We start from the raw sequence: 15,874 nt of genomic DNA, 5'->3' as shown, positions 1-15,874 counted from the left end.
ATGGAACCTTGGGGAACTCCACATGTGATACTTGTCTGCTCAGATGTGAAGTTACCTATTGATACAAAGTATTTCCTGTTTTCTACGTATGTTTTGAACCAGTTTAGTACAGTTCCTGAAAGACCTGTCCAGTTCTCCAGTCGTTTGAGTAATATGTTGTGGTCAACTGTATCAAATGCTGCACTGAGATCCAGTAAAACTAGGACTGACATTTTTCCACTGTCTGTATTCAGACATATGTCATTAAACACTTTGGTCAGAGCAGTTTCAGTGCTGTGGTTCTGTCTAAAACCTGACTGGAAGGCATCGTAGCAATTATTCTGTTTTAAGAAGTAACTGAGCTGTTGAGAAACTGCTTTTTCAATGATCTTACTTAAAAACGGGAGATTTGAGATCGGCCTGTAGTTGTTCATTTGTGTCTTGTCAAGATTGTCCTTTTTCAGTATAGGTTTGATTACAGCAGTTTTTAGTGGTTCTGGAAACACACCTGATATTAAAGAAAAGTTGACGATCTGTAACAGGTCTGACTCTAAAGTCTTTGAGACCTTTTTGAAAAAACTGTACAGTAGATTCTACAATAATACATACAGAGAAAAACCCAACAATCAAATGACCCCCTATGAGCAGCACTTTGGCGACAGTGGGAAGAAAAAACTCCCTTTTAACAGGAAGAAACCTCCAGCAGAACCAGGCTCAGGGAGGGGCGGGGCCATCTGCTGTGATTGGTTGGGGTGACAGAAGGAAGACAGATGACCACATTAAAAACGCAGACATAAGTGAACACATTAGCTTTTGACTCTCACTGAACTAACAGCCTATCCCTCTGCGTGTTTGTGTACTCTGCTCATATTGTCTTCCATTAAATCATTTTTTTTTTTAACATTGCACTCAAAAACAAACAAATCCTTCTGAACAAAAAAAGTAACGTCACCCAATATATGGGCCACGAGTTTGAGACCCCTGTTTTACACACAGTATATATTTAGCACTTTATATTTGATTTTACTTTCAAATATAAAGTGCTTTGAGTTGTTGTTGTGATTTTGCACAATATAAACAGTACAATAATAGATGAGCTGCTCCACCTCCTGAACTACAACCACCTCTGTGGCACTCGGCGCTGTAAGCATGACTAACACGATGTTCATTTTTATTAATGTCTTTATTGATAGAAAGCTTTGCATCACTGCTGCATTCTTTGTTTCATTTATAATATATAAAGCCCATGAATCACATCATTGACTCCAAACTGTACAAAACACTTATGGAAACCATGATGAAGCATTTCATCCAGTGTATTGAGAAAACATCGAACACCAGAATAAAAACAAAACTCAGTCCCATAAATCAGCCTTTACAGCCTGCGGTCAAAGAATAAGGTTCTCCAACACGGCCTCCAGCTTACTTGACCTTCAAGTTTTGTCCTTTAATCTGAAAGAACCAGTCAGTGCTGGTCACTTCAGATTGAAGTCAATCCCTCCTGGTCGAAACCGCGCCGATTCTTCCCGTTTGCTGATGACCTCAAATGTTTCCTCAGCTGCTCCTCTCCTAAGAGGATGCTGTGTGAGAGTCGTGAGCTCTCATGTGATTTTTCCACACCGTCGCATACGTAAATCTTTCCCCGCAGCTATTGCAGGTGTAAGGCTTCTCACCTGTGTGGGTTCTCATGTGAACTATTAGCGGCGGCTTACTGCTGAAACCTTTCCCACACGTTTTGCAGGAATACGGTTTCTCACCTGTGTGGCTCCGCATGTGGACTTTCAGGTAGGAGCTGCTAGTGAAGCTTTTACCGCAGAGATCACAGGCATACGGCTTCTCACCTGTGTGCACAATCATGTGTTTTTTCAGATGAGAGGTGCTACTGAACTCTTTTCCACAGGTGTCGCAGGAGTAAGGCTTCTCACCTGTGTGGGTTCTCATGTGGACTATCAGAGGAGGACAGCTAGAGAAATTTTTTCCACACGTTTCACAAGAAAAGGCGCTTTCACCTGTGTGAGTCATCATGTGGTTCTTCAGTCCCGACGAGCGGCTAAATCGTTTCCCACACACTTTACAGGTGTAAGGTTTCTCACCTGTGTGGATTCTCACGTGGGCTATCAGGTGAGTACAGCTTCTGAAACCTTTTCCGCACGTTTTGCAGGAAAACGGTTTCTCGCCTGTGTGCGTTCTCATGTGGACTTTCAGGTAAGCGCGACTACTGAAGCGCCTGGTGCAGGTTTCACAGGCGTACGGCTTCTCACCTGTGTGCGTTCTGATGTGGTCGGCCAAAGTGGAGCTGTGAGTGAAACATTTCCCGCACGTCTCGCAGAAATAAAGCTTTTTACCTGTGTGAGTTCTCATGTGATTGTCCAGCTCTAAAGGGCAGATGAACCTTTCCTCACAGGTGCTGCAGGTGTAAGACTTCTTGTCTCTGTGGGTCCGCCTGTGCAGGAGCAAGCTGACGTTCTTAGTGAAGCTTTTCCCGCACGTCTCACACGAGTACAACCTTTCACCTTTGTGAGTTCTCATGTGACTCTTCAGTCCCGAAGACTGCCTAAATCTCTTTCCACAGGTGTTGCAGGAGTAAGGTTTTTCACCTGTGTGGGTTCTGGTGTGGACGGTCAGCGAGTCACAGCTGCTGAACCCTTTACCACACGTTTGGCAGGAATACGGTTTCTCGCCCGTGTGGCTCCTTGTGTGGATTTTCAGAGACACTGCTTGCCAGAAACGTTTCCCGCAGGTGTTGCAGCAGTGAGGCTTCTCACCTGTGTGGGTTCTCATGTGGCCTATCAGTGACGAGCTGCTGCTGAAACATTTTCCACACAGCTTGCAGGAGTACGGTTTCTCCCCTGTGTGGTTTCTCAGGTGGATCTTCAGCTGACCGCTGCGATTGAAGCTTTTCCCGCAGGTTTCACAAACGTGAGGCTTCTCACCTGTGTGGATTCTCAGGTGGATTTTCAGATTAGAATTACAGCTGAAACTTTTGCGGCAAAATTCGCATGCAAAAGGCTTCTCGCCCGTGTGACTTCTCATGTGGACTGTCAGCCGATAGTTTCTTCTAAAACTCTGACCGCACAGCTCGCACGTGTACGGCTTTTCGCCCGTGTGGGTTCTTGCGTGAGCTTTCACGTCGAACTTGCGGCTGAAACGTTTTCCGCAGGTCTTACAAGCAAAGGGCTTCTCACCTGTGTGGGTGCGTATGTGAGTCACCAGGTGGAAGTTACTGCTAAAAGTCTTTCCGCACGTTTCGCAGGCGTGAGATTTTTTATTCGTGTGCTCGTCTTTCGTCTGCGACACTGTCTTAAACACTTTTGCGTAAACGCTGTGCTGCACGGACTTCGAGCTACTGTCAGTGTTACGTTGAGACTCCAGTATGAGCTGTTCTTCCTCCCGATTGATGGAAAGCTCCTCCTCTTCCTCTTTCATCTGTTCAGTCTCTGCTTCCTCCTGATTGGTGCAGAGTTCCTCGTCTTCCTCTTTGATCTGTGGCAGCTCTCGCGCTTCCTGATCCAGACTGCTGCTCCTCTCCTGGCTGCAGAGCTCTTCCTCCTCCTGTCGAATGTCTGAAGGACAAAGAGACAAACATGTTATAGATGTGATGACAGTAAAAAAAAAATTAAAACCCTTTAGACAATCATCATCATCGCCGTCCATCACAACCGTGGCCTCAGGTGGGACTACTTCACACTCTGCAAGCCATCACAGTGGCTGCTAGAGGTCATTACTCGACCCTGAGACCTCCAGAGAGGACTCCTTCACCCCCCGTCCCCACAACCCAAATTATGAGCAGAATCACTCCAACAGGCGACAAAGTCCAACAATCAGCAGCAAAAAGTCTGATTTGCTGCTGGAAATGCAGCTGAAGAGCTCACTGCTTGAGAGATAAGGTCTCACGAGGAAGACGCAGACCAGCTGGGTAAAGTCCCACCTGTAGCTCAGGAGGTAGAGCAGGTCATCCAGTCTACATGAAAATGCTAAACCCCAAGTTGCTCTTCGACGCAAAAAGTGCTCGTGTGGATCTGAACAGGCTCTCCTGTCCACCACAGATGCTTCCAGGGAGTCTGGATCCAACCCTGCAGACCCTCAGGTGCATTCAGTGGTGGACCAGCAGACTGTAGCGGTGAAGAGAGCACAGCTGGAAGCTAGAAGGTGACCCTGTTGATTCATGTCTCTAAGGAAGAGAACATCTGGAAACCTGCAGCCTGAGCCAATGCAGGACGTTTACAGTGAACAGCTGGACTGAATAGTGAGGCAGACTAAATCCAGCTGTTGTTGGCTGTACAGTGTTCGTGTGACTCTTTGGTGGAAGCAGAACTGGGAAGTATGGGAATTTAACCACCATCGCTGGCAACCAGGTGTCAAGCAGCTCCGCCCCTGGAAGGGATTCTGTTGTTTAAACAAAGGCAGCCCACGATTGGAGGACAGCATCAGCTGATCCAGCAGCAATACTGAGCTTCCAATTAAAAGTAACTATGGCAACATTTAGGCATGGCCGCAAAAGCTGACGCAGGACGTCCACATAATGACCACGACAGCAAGAGCCTTGCTGTCGTGGTCATTATGTGGACGTCCTGCGTCAGCAATCAGAGCTCGGTGTGACAGCGAGCCGCTGTCACACCGAGCTCTGATTGGCTCCTGCCTGTGCACCCTGCTGATGACACACACCTGTTTACCTGCACACGCTCCCTTTTTCTGAATTTAATGCGGAAAAAATTACTTTTATTTTACTGTAGAATTTCCACCACAGTTTACCCACAATGCACTTCTGTAATCAAACAGCCAGGTACCAACTCCTGCTCGTGGATCTGTCACACAGATGTTCACAGCTGGAGAGAGAAACATGGCTCCTGTGGATCTGTCCTGGAGGGAAATGTCCCGTTCAGTGAGCTGAAGGTTTCACGAGGAGCCGAAACACGGTCGTCAAACCGCGTAAAAGCTGAATCGGCTTTTATGACCCAGCTGCCGCCAGGTGAACCGGAAACATTAAACAGGTGAGCTCAGATTTAACAGCCCACCTGTGGAGAATCCTTTATGACGCAGATCACCCGCTTTCTTTTCTCTCTTTGGCTGTGTCCCAATTCAGGGTCTGAACGCTTGAAGTACGCGCACTACGTACGGTGCGTACTATAAGTACGAGAAGTGCGGAAGTGAGAGGCTTGTGAAATGGGACGGCATACGCTTCGTCGCGCTGTTCAGGTTGCCTAGCAACCATGATACTAACCGCGAGACACGTTACAGCTTTGTTTGACAGAAATGAAGGAGAACATGTTTTGTTGGTCATTCATTTTTGTCATGACATCACTTTAGTTGAGTATCTGAGGCTGAGACCACGGGACTGTAAAACATGATTGTTGGGCTTCATGTCTGTGCTGAACAGTCATTTAAGATTAGTTATCTTAGTAATCTTTACTAAGATTAGTTAGTAAATAACAATTAGCTGATGTTGTTCATGAGACTAAAGTCATCTCACTGTGGTAATGTAAATATAATATGGCCAATATTATAGTATTGTCAGATTATTATGATATATATATCTGACTTTCAGCTTGTGTTTGTGGATATGTGACTGACTTTAATTATTACACATTCGCACATAAATAAGTGACGTCATATTCAGTACTTTTGACAGTTCACTCTTCGGCCGCTCCCTTCTGCCGTATTTTGCGGCAAAATTATCCACACCCACCGCCGCGCTATGAATTGTGGGATATACGAAGCGTGATATTTGGGGAAATCGACGGCGCATTTGGAGTATGCATTTGAAGCACACTTCGAATTGGGACAGCCGTCGTCGCGTGGCGGTGACGTAACCGCACTTGAAATGCGTACTTCAAGCGTGCAGACCCTGAATTGGGACACAGCCAGTGTCTCTCTGATCGTTTCCGGTTTTGCTCACCTGTCCGGTGCGGCTGCCTATCAAGTTTCCAGGTGATGTCCAGCAGTCTGCGCCTGCGCTCGCGGTCCATCTCCTCCTCGGTGCGTTGTTCAAACTCTCTGCCACCTCCTGCTTCTCCTCCTCCGTCAGCAGTCACGGCCTCGGTGACAAACTCAGCCGGAAGTTGAAGGGAAGACATTTTTGATGCAGCCGAGAGAAAAACGTGAGATTAAACTTCAGTGAAGCTAAAGCTAATGCTAACTCCGCCGTCCATCCGGAAAGCCCGGTGTGCTCTGCGTATGTGCGAAAAGGGATTCTTCCAGTTCCTGCCTTTCACAATAAAAGTGTAAACAACGTAAACTCGGAGGTGCAGAGGGAACCCTTTCAGAATAAAACGTGACAGAGTCCAGAGTGAGAGATCATTTTTTACCTTTAGTGTGTTTCATATTTTGGCTCCACGCTCCTCACGCTCAGCAGTTTTAATGAGAGCAAAGTGATATGGTACTATAAAGTTATTAAGATTATTTAGGGCCTTGTATGTGAGGAGCAGGATTTTAAATTCTGGATTTAACAGGGATCCTGATAATAATGAATCGTCGTCCAGCCTGGAAGTAACAAATGCATGAACTAGTTTTTCAGCGTCACTCTGAGACAGGATGTTTCTAACTTTAGAGCTGTTGATCAGATGAAAGAAGCAGTTACAGATCATGTCCTGGTCAGAAATGACTCGCTGATGATGTCATCCAGACTGGTGTCAGTGGGAAACACAGCAGCCTCCTAAACTTCTGCCCGAGCCTGTGACACCTTAAAATGACTTCTTTCAAAGTTTCATGATAAACATAGTTAAACGCTGCCATCGCCTCGGCGGCGTGAATGTTGGGGTAGTTTTGAGCTTTTAACGATTTCACTGAACTTAATGACGGTGCGGCTTAAATCACAGCTGATGTTTGGTGAAGCGTCTGTTTGCAGCTGCTTCTACATCGTGTCCAGGTGAACCTTTGACCATTTTCGTCATTCCTACAAACAGCCGCAGTAGATCTGGGATTACTCGCAGTCTGACCACCACAAACAGCCTCACGAACGCAAACTGAGCCCGACGGCAGTTTATACCAATGGCGATGGTATAAAGGAGGCGCTGAGCCTCCTCAGGTGCGCGCTCACCTGTGGGACCGATGTTCGTTTTCACTTCAGAACAAAATTAACATGAAATAAGAGCGACGGCAGCGTGAGCATCAAAGAAACACGAGCACGCCAAACAGGAATCGGACCACAGTCAAACTTTCAGGTAGACTTTATTGTCAACATAGGGACAGCAGACAGGCGTGACCTTTGACCCTGATCCTCCAGGAGTCTGTTCAGTAGATCAGCAACAGGACGAGAACGAGGGGGAATAAATTAAAACCCAAAACAACTCGTCAGGTAAAAAACAAGAACAACGGGAACTCCACGCTACAAGAAACGAAAACAGAAGCTTCGAAAGGAATTCATAAAAAATCGATTAGAAAACGTTTCAGTTTTTGGTTTATTTCTTCCTCGCTGTGCTTCTGTGACACACACACACACACACACACACACACACACTCTCTGTACATCAGATCAAACATCAGTATTTACACTCGTGTTAATAGATTCTATATCTTTAAATTCTCTCTTTGATGTCTGCAGCTCATCTCGTGGGCGAGGGAGTTATATACTTTAAACCCCACCCCCACCCAGGGCAGGACCAATCAGCAGCTGCTGTTCTTGAACTCTCCGTTCTCAGTGATTGACAGCTTGGTGGGGTTGCTTGGCGACAGGCCGTTGCGAAGGTTGGGCGTGCTGTAACGCTCCTTCACCTGCGTCAGCGCCGCCATCAGCCGTGAGTTCGCCGCATCCAGGGACCCGATCCTTTTCTCCTGATTGGATAAAGATGAGAAAGGGGGCGGGACAGGAAGTCAGACCGACAGGTAAACAACAACAACAAAGCAGTTTGGTGTTGATCGGAGAGTCGGGTCAAAACCACACAAGGAAAAATAGAAAGTAACATCCCTTAAATCCAAGAAACTTTAATGAAACTTTTATTAAAATACTGATTAAACGAGGTGACGGATAAAAAAACAACTAAAAAAAGATTTTTAATAAAAACGACTTAACCCTGAGCTCCTGAAATCACCTGAATCCAAATCAGGCTTTAATGAAAACATTTCACAGCTTTCTGAACACTAATGGATTTATCAGTGAAACATGTTCAGTGACACAAAGTTTACTACAAAGATCTTTAATCGGACACGTTCAAATAAAACCTGTGCGACCGACGAAACGATGCAGATTTAAAAGGACGATTTGGCCTCTTAACGCAACATTAAATGATTTAAAAAGGTTGAAAAAAAGACCAGCTCACACAAAATCTAAAAACGGTTCAGCTTAATAAAAGCGGCGACGTGGTTTTGACCCGACGTGAAAACAAAAACAACCACAGGAAGTTTGAGGGCAGCAGCCGAAAATATAAACAGCAGCCCAAAAAAGCTCAAACCAGCGAAAAAACAAAAAGGTGAAAGTCCAACGCCGTCTCCTGAGCCTGCTGACGACTCGCTTTATTTTGAAAGGGTGAACTAGAAGCTGTGGTGGTTTACAGGGAGGGGGGTGGGAGGTGGTGTGGGGAGGGGGAGGTGGGGTCTGCAGCCAAACTTAAACAAAACCAGCCGAGAGCGCAACACGCCGACACACCAACGTATTACAGAGCAGCTGGAACCAGCCGTCAGCTGAACTACAGGAGCCCCCGAGGCCCAAGAACGACTTTGAAGATGAAGCTGAGTGAAAATATTTAATTATTAATAAATGTTCTTATTTACTGTGACTGAAGGAAGGACGCTGTTCGTGAACAATAACGTTCTTTTGTCAAATTGACAGTTTTTTATCCCCACGTGAACCAGAGGGGGGCGCCCACCAGGGGGCGCCGACAGCTGCACTAATCCTGAGCTCTTGATAAACTCAATGCTGAAACTCTGCGCTCTGATTGGCTGGTTCAACAGGTGTCAGGTGTGTTGGCAGTGTTTTTTCCCCCCCTAAAAATAAATTCATAAAAACAAAAAACACACAGCGTGGCGTTGGTGGTAGTGGCGGTGGAGGAAGGGGCGGGGCTACAGTTACTTGCCTGATTGGTTTATTTCACATCCGTTACTGACCTGAAATCAGTGGAGAGACTGTGAGACGTTTCAAAAGATTTAAAGTTTCGGTCACAGCTGCAGCTCGAACACGACGCATCGCTGCTTCCCTCTGAAACCCATTACCTGTGCCACAGGTGTGTCTGTACCTGAGCGTCGATGATCTTCTGTTTGGCTTCGATCACTGCCTGCATCTCTGCGTGGTCCCGCCGTAGCTCCTCCTCCACCGCCATCAGTCTGCAAATGTACAGAACATCATCATCATCATCACCTTAAATATCAACATCTGGGTCGTGTCCAAATCCATGGGCTGCGTCCTCCTGAGGCCGCATTTGTAGGCCGATTACGTCACAGCGATGCGCCGAAGGCTGTCCAAATTCCTCCGAATGCGGCCGACACACGCGTCCTCCTTTTCCCCGAATTTGAAGGATGGGTCAGGTGTGTCCTTCGTGACCCACCATATCCCAGAATTCATAGCGCAGCCCAGCCAATTCCAGTTTCCAACAATGGCGGCCGCTATTAAGTTTTAATATTACTCTTATTAATCTTTCTGGGTCACAAAATAAACTTTTAACATATTGTCAGGCGAGACTGTAGCTGTGTAAACATCAAATATCTGCTCGGTTTATCAAGACATCGCATATTTGCAGAAGTGCTCCGACGTTTTCAGAGACGTCTGTTACCCACCAGCTGGAGAGCTGACCGAGCGCTGGAGGGTCACTGGAGCCGCCGAGAATTAGGTTAAGCTTATTATTACTTAAACGTAATATATAAGTACCTGAGACAACCTAAACATGTTCTTGTTGGGCTTTTTTCAAGGTTTTATTTGTTTGTGAGTAAATCGGTTTGGCTGAGATTAAAGTTATTAGATTAGATCAAATAAAACTTTATTAATGCCCCGGGTGGTTTTCACACAGCTGAATAAACGTCAAACAGAAAACTGATTAAACAGACGTGTGAGACGGTCGAGAGTTTACTCCAGTGTCCTGTTACAGAGGGATGCAAAGGTTTGGGCAGCCTTGTTAATAGTCATTATTTTCCTGCATAAGTTGTTGGTTGTTACAATAAAAAAATGTCGGTTAAATATATCATAGAGGAGACACACAGAAGTGAAATGAAGTTTATTGGATTTACAGAAAGTGTGCAAGAATTGTTTAAACAAAATCAGGCAGGTGCACAAATCTGTTGTCATGTCATTGATTCCAAAACCTTTAGAACTAATTACTGGAACTCAAATTGGCCTGGTAACCTCAGTGACCCCTGACCTACATACACAGGTGAATCCAATTTAAGGGGGTCAATCGTAAAGTTTCCCTCCTCTTTTAATTTCCTCTGAAGAGTAGCAACACGGGGGTCTCAGAACAACTGTCATCATGGTGGGAAGGACACAGAAAGCTGCCTCAGAGAGTTACGCCGTCTGTCTCCACAGTTACGAACATATTGAGGCAATCAAAGACCACAGGCTCAGCTCAAGTTAAGGCTCGAGTGTCAGACCGAGAAACAGACAGGCGCAGTCGAAGATCGCAGCGGTCCCAGATCAGATGTCCACACTGGAACTCTTCCCCATGTTGCTGTCTGTGTTTATTGTGCTGTGGTGTGTTGATATCTGTGCATTCCTGTATTACCCTTCTGTGTTACACATTGTTTTTTCCTCGCTACCTGGCCTGACCTGTCTCCCCAATGTGATGTTTGTATTGTATGTACGGTCGGCAAGGTCTGTCATCTCGGTTGTGGCCAAAAGACCTGCAACTGACAAATAAAGGCCATCTCATCTCATCTCATCTCGACAAGCCAGCTTCATTCTGGAATAAGCTGCTGTGGACAGATGAAACTAACATTGAGTTATTTGGCATAACACGGGGCGTTATGCACGGAGGAAACAGAACACAGCAGTCCCAGAAACACACCTGCTGCCTCCAGTAAAATGTGGTGGTGGCTCCATCACGCTGTGGGGCTGTGGGGGCAGTGCAGGGACACATGGTTTCCACTCAGTATCAGCAGATTCTGGAGACCAATGTCCAGGAATCAGTGACAGAGCTGAAGCTGCGCCCGGGCTGGATCTTTCAACGAGACAACGACCTGCTCAAAATCCACTAAAGCTTTCATGCAGAGGAACAAGGACAACGTCCTGGAACGTTCATCTCAGCCCAGACCTGAGTATTATTGAAACCTGTGTCCATGCTCAGAAGCCATCAAACCTGACTGAACGAGAGATGTTCTGTAAAGAGGAACAGTCCAAAATACCTTCAACCACAATCCAGACTGTAGAGGCTGGAGTTTCTGCAAAAGGCGGATCTGCTAAATATTGATTTCATTTCTTTTTTGTGGAGCCCAAACTTATGCACCTGCCTGATTTTGTTAAAACAATTCTTGCACACTTTCTGTAAATCCAATAAACTTCATTTCACTTCTCAAATATCCCTGTGTGTGTGTCTCCTATATGATGTATTTAACTGACGATTTATACATAATGACTATGAACAAGGCTGCCCAAACGTTTGCATCTCACTGTATGTTTTAGACAGCAAGGAGCAGACGGCTGAGGTTATTAAACTCCACCGAGTCAGCGGCGACGCCGATCTGAAGGCTGGACCGTCCAATTCCACGGCCGTTTACTTCCGGCCGACCCGACCTTCTGAGGACCCGGCCCACGTAGGCCGCGAAGGCCGGGTCCTCAGGAGGATGCAGCCCATGAATTTGGACACGACCCTGGTTTGATTTACTTAAACTCCTCCTGAACACCTGAAGCCCATTTTCTGTGACATCAGCCCCGCCCCTTCCATCATGTGACCTGTGTGTGCGTACCTGCAGATGATGCTCTTCATCTGGGTGTCCTTCTCCTCCTGCTGCCTCCTCAGTCGCTCCTCGCTGTCCTCCAGCCGGTTTTTGTACTCGTGCAGCAGCTTCTGCATCTGCTGCTCCTGAGCGAGCAGCCGCCGCTCGTACTCCTCGAGGCGCCGCCCGGACACGCGCAGGCGCTCCTTCAGCCGAGAGATCTCCAGCTCGTACTGTGGAAACAGGAAGCAGTTTCACAGATATGAGCCTTCGTCACTTCCTTATGGGCTTCGCCTGCAGCCCAGGTGTGCCTGTTACCTTCTCTGTGTTCCTGCCCTCCTCCCTGCTCCTCTCCCCTCCCTCCTCCTCGTACTGGCCGTTGTTTAGGACCCATGCCGCCGTCCTCTCCACGGGAGACATCGCCACCCCCTCCACTGGAGACGCCACCTGCACACAAAGCAGTGACATCATCAGAAACACACCTGAAACGCTAAAAGTCTGAGACTCGGCGGATTTCTGTCGTACCTGTGGCATCTGCTTGGTGGTGCTCTTTGGGGGCGGAGCCACGTTCTCCACAGAGCAGGTGGACGGTTGGCGGTTGATGATGCCAGCGGCAGGGGTGGGCGTTGGCTCGGTGTTGGCGCTGCTGCTGCTGCGCAGTGAGGCGCTGTGTGCAGCGGACCGTGGCGTCCTTGCCCCGCCCCCTTTGCTCTGCTGCTCCACCTTTATGATGTGGGCGGTGCCTGCTGTTGTGCTCTGACGAGGGATGGCGACCGCTGTGGCGGTGCCGGGTGGGAGGTCTTGCAGGGCATGGCGGCGTGGCGTAGAGCAGTCCTCGCTCTGCGTGCTCCGCCTGCTGCCCACCTCGTCCAGGCTGCTGTTGGACGGCGCGCGACCTTTGCCCCCCACCTGGCTGCCGAAGTCGTCAGAGTTGCTGTGGCTGTTGTGGGAGCTCTCGGTGCTCAGGTTCTCGGAGCTGGAGTCCTGCCGCAGCGAGTGGGCGGAGCGTGTTGTCGTGCTGTGGGCGGGGTTACTTAGGTGGTAGACGGGGTTCTGGAACGAGAGCGGCTGCAGGCTGCGCTGCTGACTGACGGAGGCGTGCAGCGGCCGCCTCACCTGCGGAGCGCTCTGTGGCTGTCCATCTCTGGGCGGGACTTTGGCCTGGTGTGGTGCCGGCTGAGGTGTGAGAGGGTTGGAGTGGGAGTAGGTAACCGGGGCAACGGCATGTCCGACGGAGGCCTGTGAGCCAACCCTGCTGAGACGGGGCGGGGCCTCGTGGTGTGGCGGGGGCCCCGCGTGGCCGTGGAGGCTCTGAGCGTCCTGCAGGTCAACCAGAGAGATGCTGCGACCGTTGGGCAGCAGCGTGTCGCGCTCCTCCTGGTCGGAGAAGCTGGTGTGGTTGGAGGGATGCTGCTGAGGCAACAGGGGGCGCTGACCCCGAACTGGTGTCTGCAGACTGCGAACCTCGCTGCGGCTGCAGGAAGTGAGACGTGAACAGCAGTTAGAGAAAATGAAACTTTTCTGACTGATCGTTCCTCAGGGATCGATTCTGGGGTCTCTGGTGACTCTCCTTTATACCTCCATCTTCTGCAAATCTCATCTCTTCTGACATATTTCAGAAATGTCTTATGAAGCTAAGCTTGTTTGAAACAGCTGTGCACCTATTTAAACATTCATGCATGTCAGGAACAGGAAGTGTTGCACAGAAGCGGGTTTGATGAATCTTTGTGGTGAAGACACCAGAAACCTGTTAAACACCTGATCTGTCTGCTGATTGGTTACCTGTCACTGGGGTCCTCAAAGATTCGTTGCAATCCCGACGACAGGCTGCCGCTGATGTTGTGGGCGGAGCTGTGGTCCTGGAAGCGTCGCAGCTGCTGCTGGACGGGGGTTGGAGCGGCCAGGCAGCGAGTGATATCTCCCAGAATCCTCGGCAGCGGGCCCAGCTTCGCTATGGTGGCCTGCAGGAAGGAATTTTCACCCTGTGGTCGCCGTGTGTGCGTTTGTGTGTTTGTTCGTGGATGGTTTGAATGGAAGCACCAAGATGCGGTGGTGGTGGTGGTGGGGAAGCACATAACAGACAGGAAGTGAACAGAAAGAGGGGGGGGGGGAGGAAAAAACATGAGGGAAACTTAATGAGAACAAAAACAACTAGAACGACATGCTTCTACTGAACAGAACCAGAACCGACACAGCAGAGCCATGCTGAGACGGGTGAGGCAGGGGGGGAGTGGAGGGTGGGGGAGGAGCAGTTCAGGCCATGCTGTGATGTTCAGCCACGCAGCGTTAATGTGGTTAGATGAAGTCAAACATGTCACATCGAACACACCACTCAGCGATCAGCTGATAGACACATTCTGCACACAGTGATGTCATCCAGCGGGGTCAGGGTGTCCTGTGAGGACGCCGCCCGTGGCTGCTACCGGCCTGGTCGGGCTGTTTTCGGTCCAGCATCGTGCAGTTTGCAACATGTTGCTTTAATAACTGCTCAAAAAACTTAGAGGAACACTTCGACTCGCTCAGCATCAGGTCAACATCCTGTAAGTGTTTTAATGTTTCTGAGCGTCACAGGGACGCCTGCTGAGTCTGCAGCACCTGAGCTGTGTGTGAGTCAGTGTTCACCACACACACACACACACACACACACACACACACACTGTCTTGGTGGTTCGTGTGTCTGTACCTTGTCGAGCTGAGAGACGACCTCCCACAGGAGGGCGTGCAGGACGGACAGCTCGCGGCCGAGGTCGATGTAGCCCTCGAACCCCGGCGTGTTGGTCAGCGTCTCCGGGTTGGAAATCTCCGACAGGAAACGCATCATCCCCGCCCATTCGTGCTCCAGGAAGTCGTTCATGAAGGCCATGTACTCCTCCTTGTTTCCAAACCTTTGGAGGAAACGCAAAGTGAGATTTCGTTTTTTCAGAACAACCCCGGCGGCGCCGCTGACCTGCAGATACTCACTTGGTGAAGTTGGCGAGGTTCTGGATGACTTTGGCGATGAGCGTGAGCGTGCGGGACGTTCGGTCGTCGGGATACTCCTGCATGAGGTTGAAGAGCGAGGGCGACATGATGGCGGGGCAGAGGAAGCGCAGGAAGAGCGAGGCGCTGATGAGGCGCTTGCTGATGTCCTGCTGGTGACCGCGGGCGACGCACTGCTGCTTCCACGAGGCGAACACTTCCTTCAGCTCACGAGGAAACACGCTGCGGAGACGGGAAGGAGCCGACAGCACTCAGAGAAGGAAGGAAGGATCAGGTAGCTGCTGCTTCCCGCCACACGCTGAAGGCTTTTAATACGCCTCAGCGAGCAGGATAACGTCGTTTACGCCAACACACACGGATCCCAACTTCCTGTCTCTGAGACTCAAACCGATCCCAGCGACAGCTTCACGGTCAGACCGAACGGCCATCGAGCATCTGAAGGAGGACGACTTTAATTTACCCCAGAAAACATAAAACGTCTCCATCAAAGCCGGAGCGCCGTCGTCTGGCTGCTCATTGGACAAACAGGAAACATCTCACCTTCAAAGGCTTTTAATTCGCTCATTTTCAGTAGCAGAGCTCAAACATCAGACGCCACCTCACAACTTCCTGTAACACTTTGCTGCCGTTTCATCCAATCACCATGTTAACCTGCTGTGACCCTGATTAAACTCACAGGTCAAAGGTCAGCTCAGAGGAACAAACAGGGTCTCTGAGCTGTAGTTGCCTCCCGGTGGCAGCAGGGGGCAGAGGTTAACGGTAGACGACCTTCACTGAGCTCTGCTGGTTTTGTCTGATCCCTGATGCTGTCACGTTAGTAACACCGTTACTCCTGCTCTGCTTCTTTTGTCTTTTTAAATGTCCTCACGCACGCACGCACGCACGCACGCACACACACACACACACACACACACACACGTTGTCAGAATGTACGATTTTACTCTCAGATAAATGTTTTGGTTGTTTGTGAATTTAAAGGTCATTAGAGGTAAATAAATAATGGTTATTTGCCTTTAATGAGACAAGATGCAGCAGAGATGAAGCAGAGCTGCAGTCGTCTGGTCTTCCTCTCAGATACTCTGGAAGGCAACAGCTCAAACTCACTGTGAACAACTAACAGCAG

The 15,874-nt window shown here is 48.9% G+C and overlaps 2 protein-coding genes across 6 annotated transcripts in view; both read right to left on the bottom strand.

Moving 5' to 3' along the window:
• LOC146647388 (uncharacterized) lies at positions 1-7,005 on the bottom strand. Its single transcript, XM_085388852.1, has 2 exons — positions 5,876-7,005; positions 1-3,542 (listed from the first exon to the last, which is right to left on the bottom strand). Exons 1-2 carry the CDS (start codon positions 6,051-6,053, stop codon positions 1,549-1,551), a joined length of 2,172 nt encoding a protein of 723 aa, XP_085244978.1. The 5' UTR covers positions 6,054-7,005; the 3' UTR covers positions 1-1,548.
• Positions 7,006-7,129: 124 nt separating this feature from the next.
• The window catches only part of rasal2 (RAS protein activator like 2), a 64,180-nt gene continuing 55,435 nt past the window's right edge, over positions 7,130-15,874 (bottom strand). For 4 of the 5 annotated variants that reach the window (XM_085388799.1, XM_085388804.1, XM_085388803.1 and 1 more), the window contains 8 exons: positions 14,734-14,973; positions 14,456-14,657; positions 13,555-13,754; positions 12,298-13,246; positions 12,091-12,219; positions 11,803-12,005; positions 9,147-9,234; positions 7,130-7,749 (listed from right to left, as the gene is read on the bottom strand). In XM_085388799.1, coding sequence (XP_085244925.1) covers positions 7,582-7,749; positions 9,147-9,234; positions 11,803-12,005; positions 12,091-12,219; positions 12,298-13,246; positions 13,555-13,754; positions 14,456-14,657; positions 14,734-14,973 — 2,179 coding nt within the window. In that variant the 3' untranslated portion in view covers positions 7,130-7,581. The remainder of the gene's footprint in view (positions 7,750-9,146; positions 9,235-11,802; positions 12,006-12,090; positions 12,220-12,297; positions 13,247-13,554; positions 13,755-14,455; positions 14,658-14,733; positions 14,974-15,874) is intronic. The other variant, XM_085388800.1, reaches the window with a different exon arrangement.

The sequence above is a fragment of the Rhamphochromis longiceps genome, linkage group LG18, assembly GCF_057381845.1.
Source record: "Rhamphochromis longiceps isolate RC_006_pf linkage group LG18, R_longiceps_female_GT1.1, whole genome shotgun sequence".
NCBI classification, from domain to species: domain Eukaryota; kingdom Metazoa; phylum Chordata; class Actinopteri; order Cichliformes; family Cichlidae; genus Rhamphochromis; species Rhamphochromis longiceps.
Note: the sequence above shows the minus strand (reverse complement) of the source record. Positions and strands in the feature narration are given on the sequence as shown.

Excerpts from the sequence above, each read along its gene's own strand:
- LOC146647388 (XM_085388852.1), bottom strand. The coding sequence starts at position 6,053 with ATGTCTTCCCTTCAACTTCCGGCTGAGTTTGTCACCGAGGCCGTGACT. Across the intron at positions 3,543-5,875 it reads TAGGCAGCCGCACCGGACAG|ACATTCGACAGGAGGAGGAA; the intron begins GTGAGCAAAACC and ends TTTGTCCTTCAG.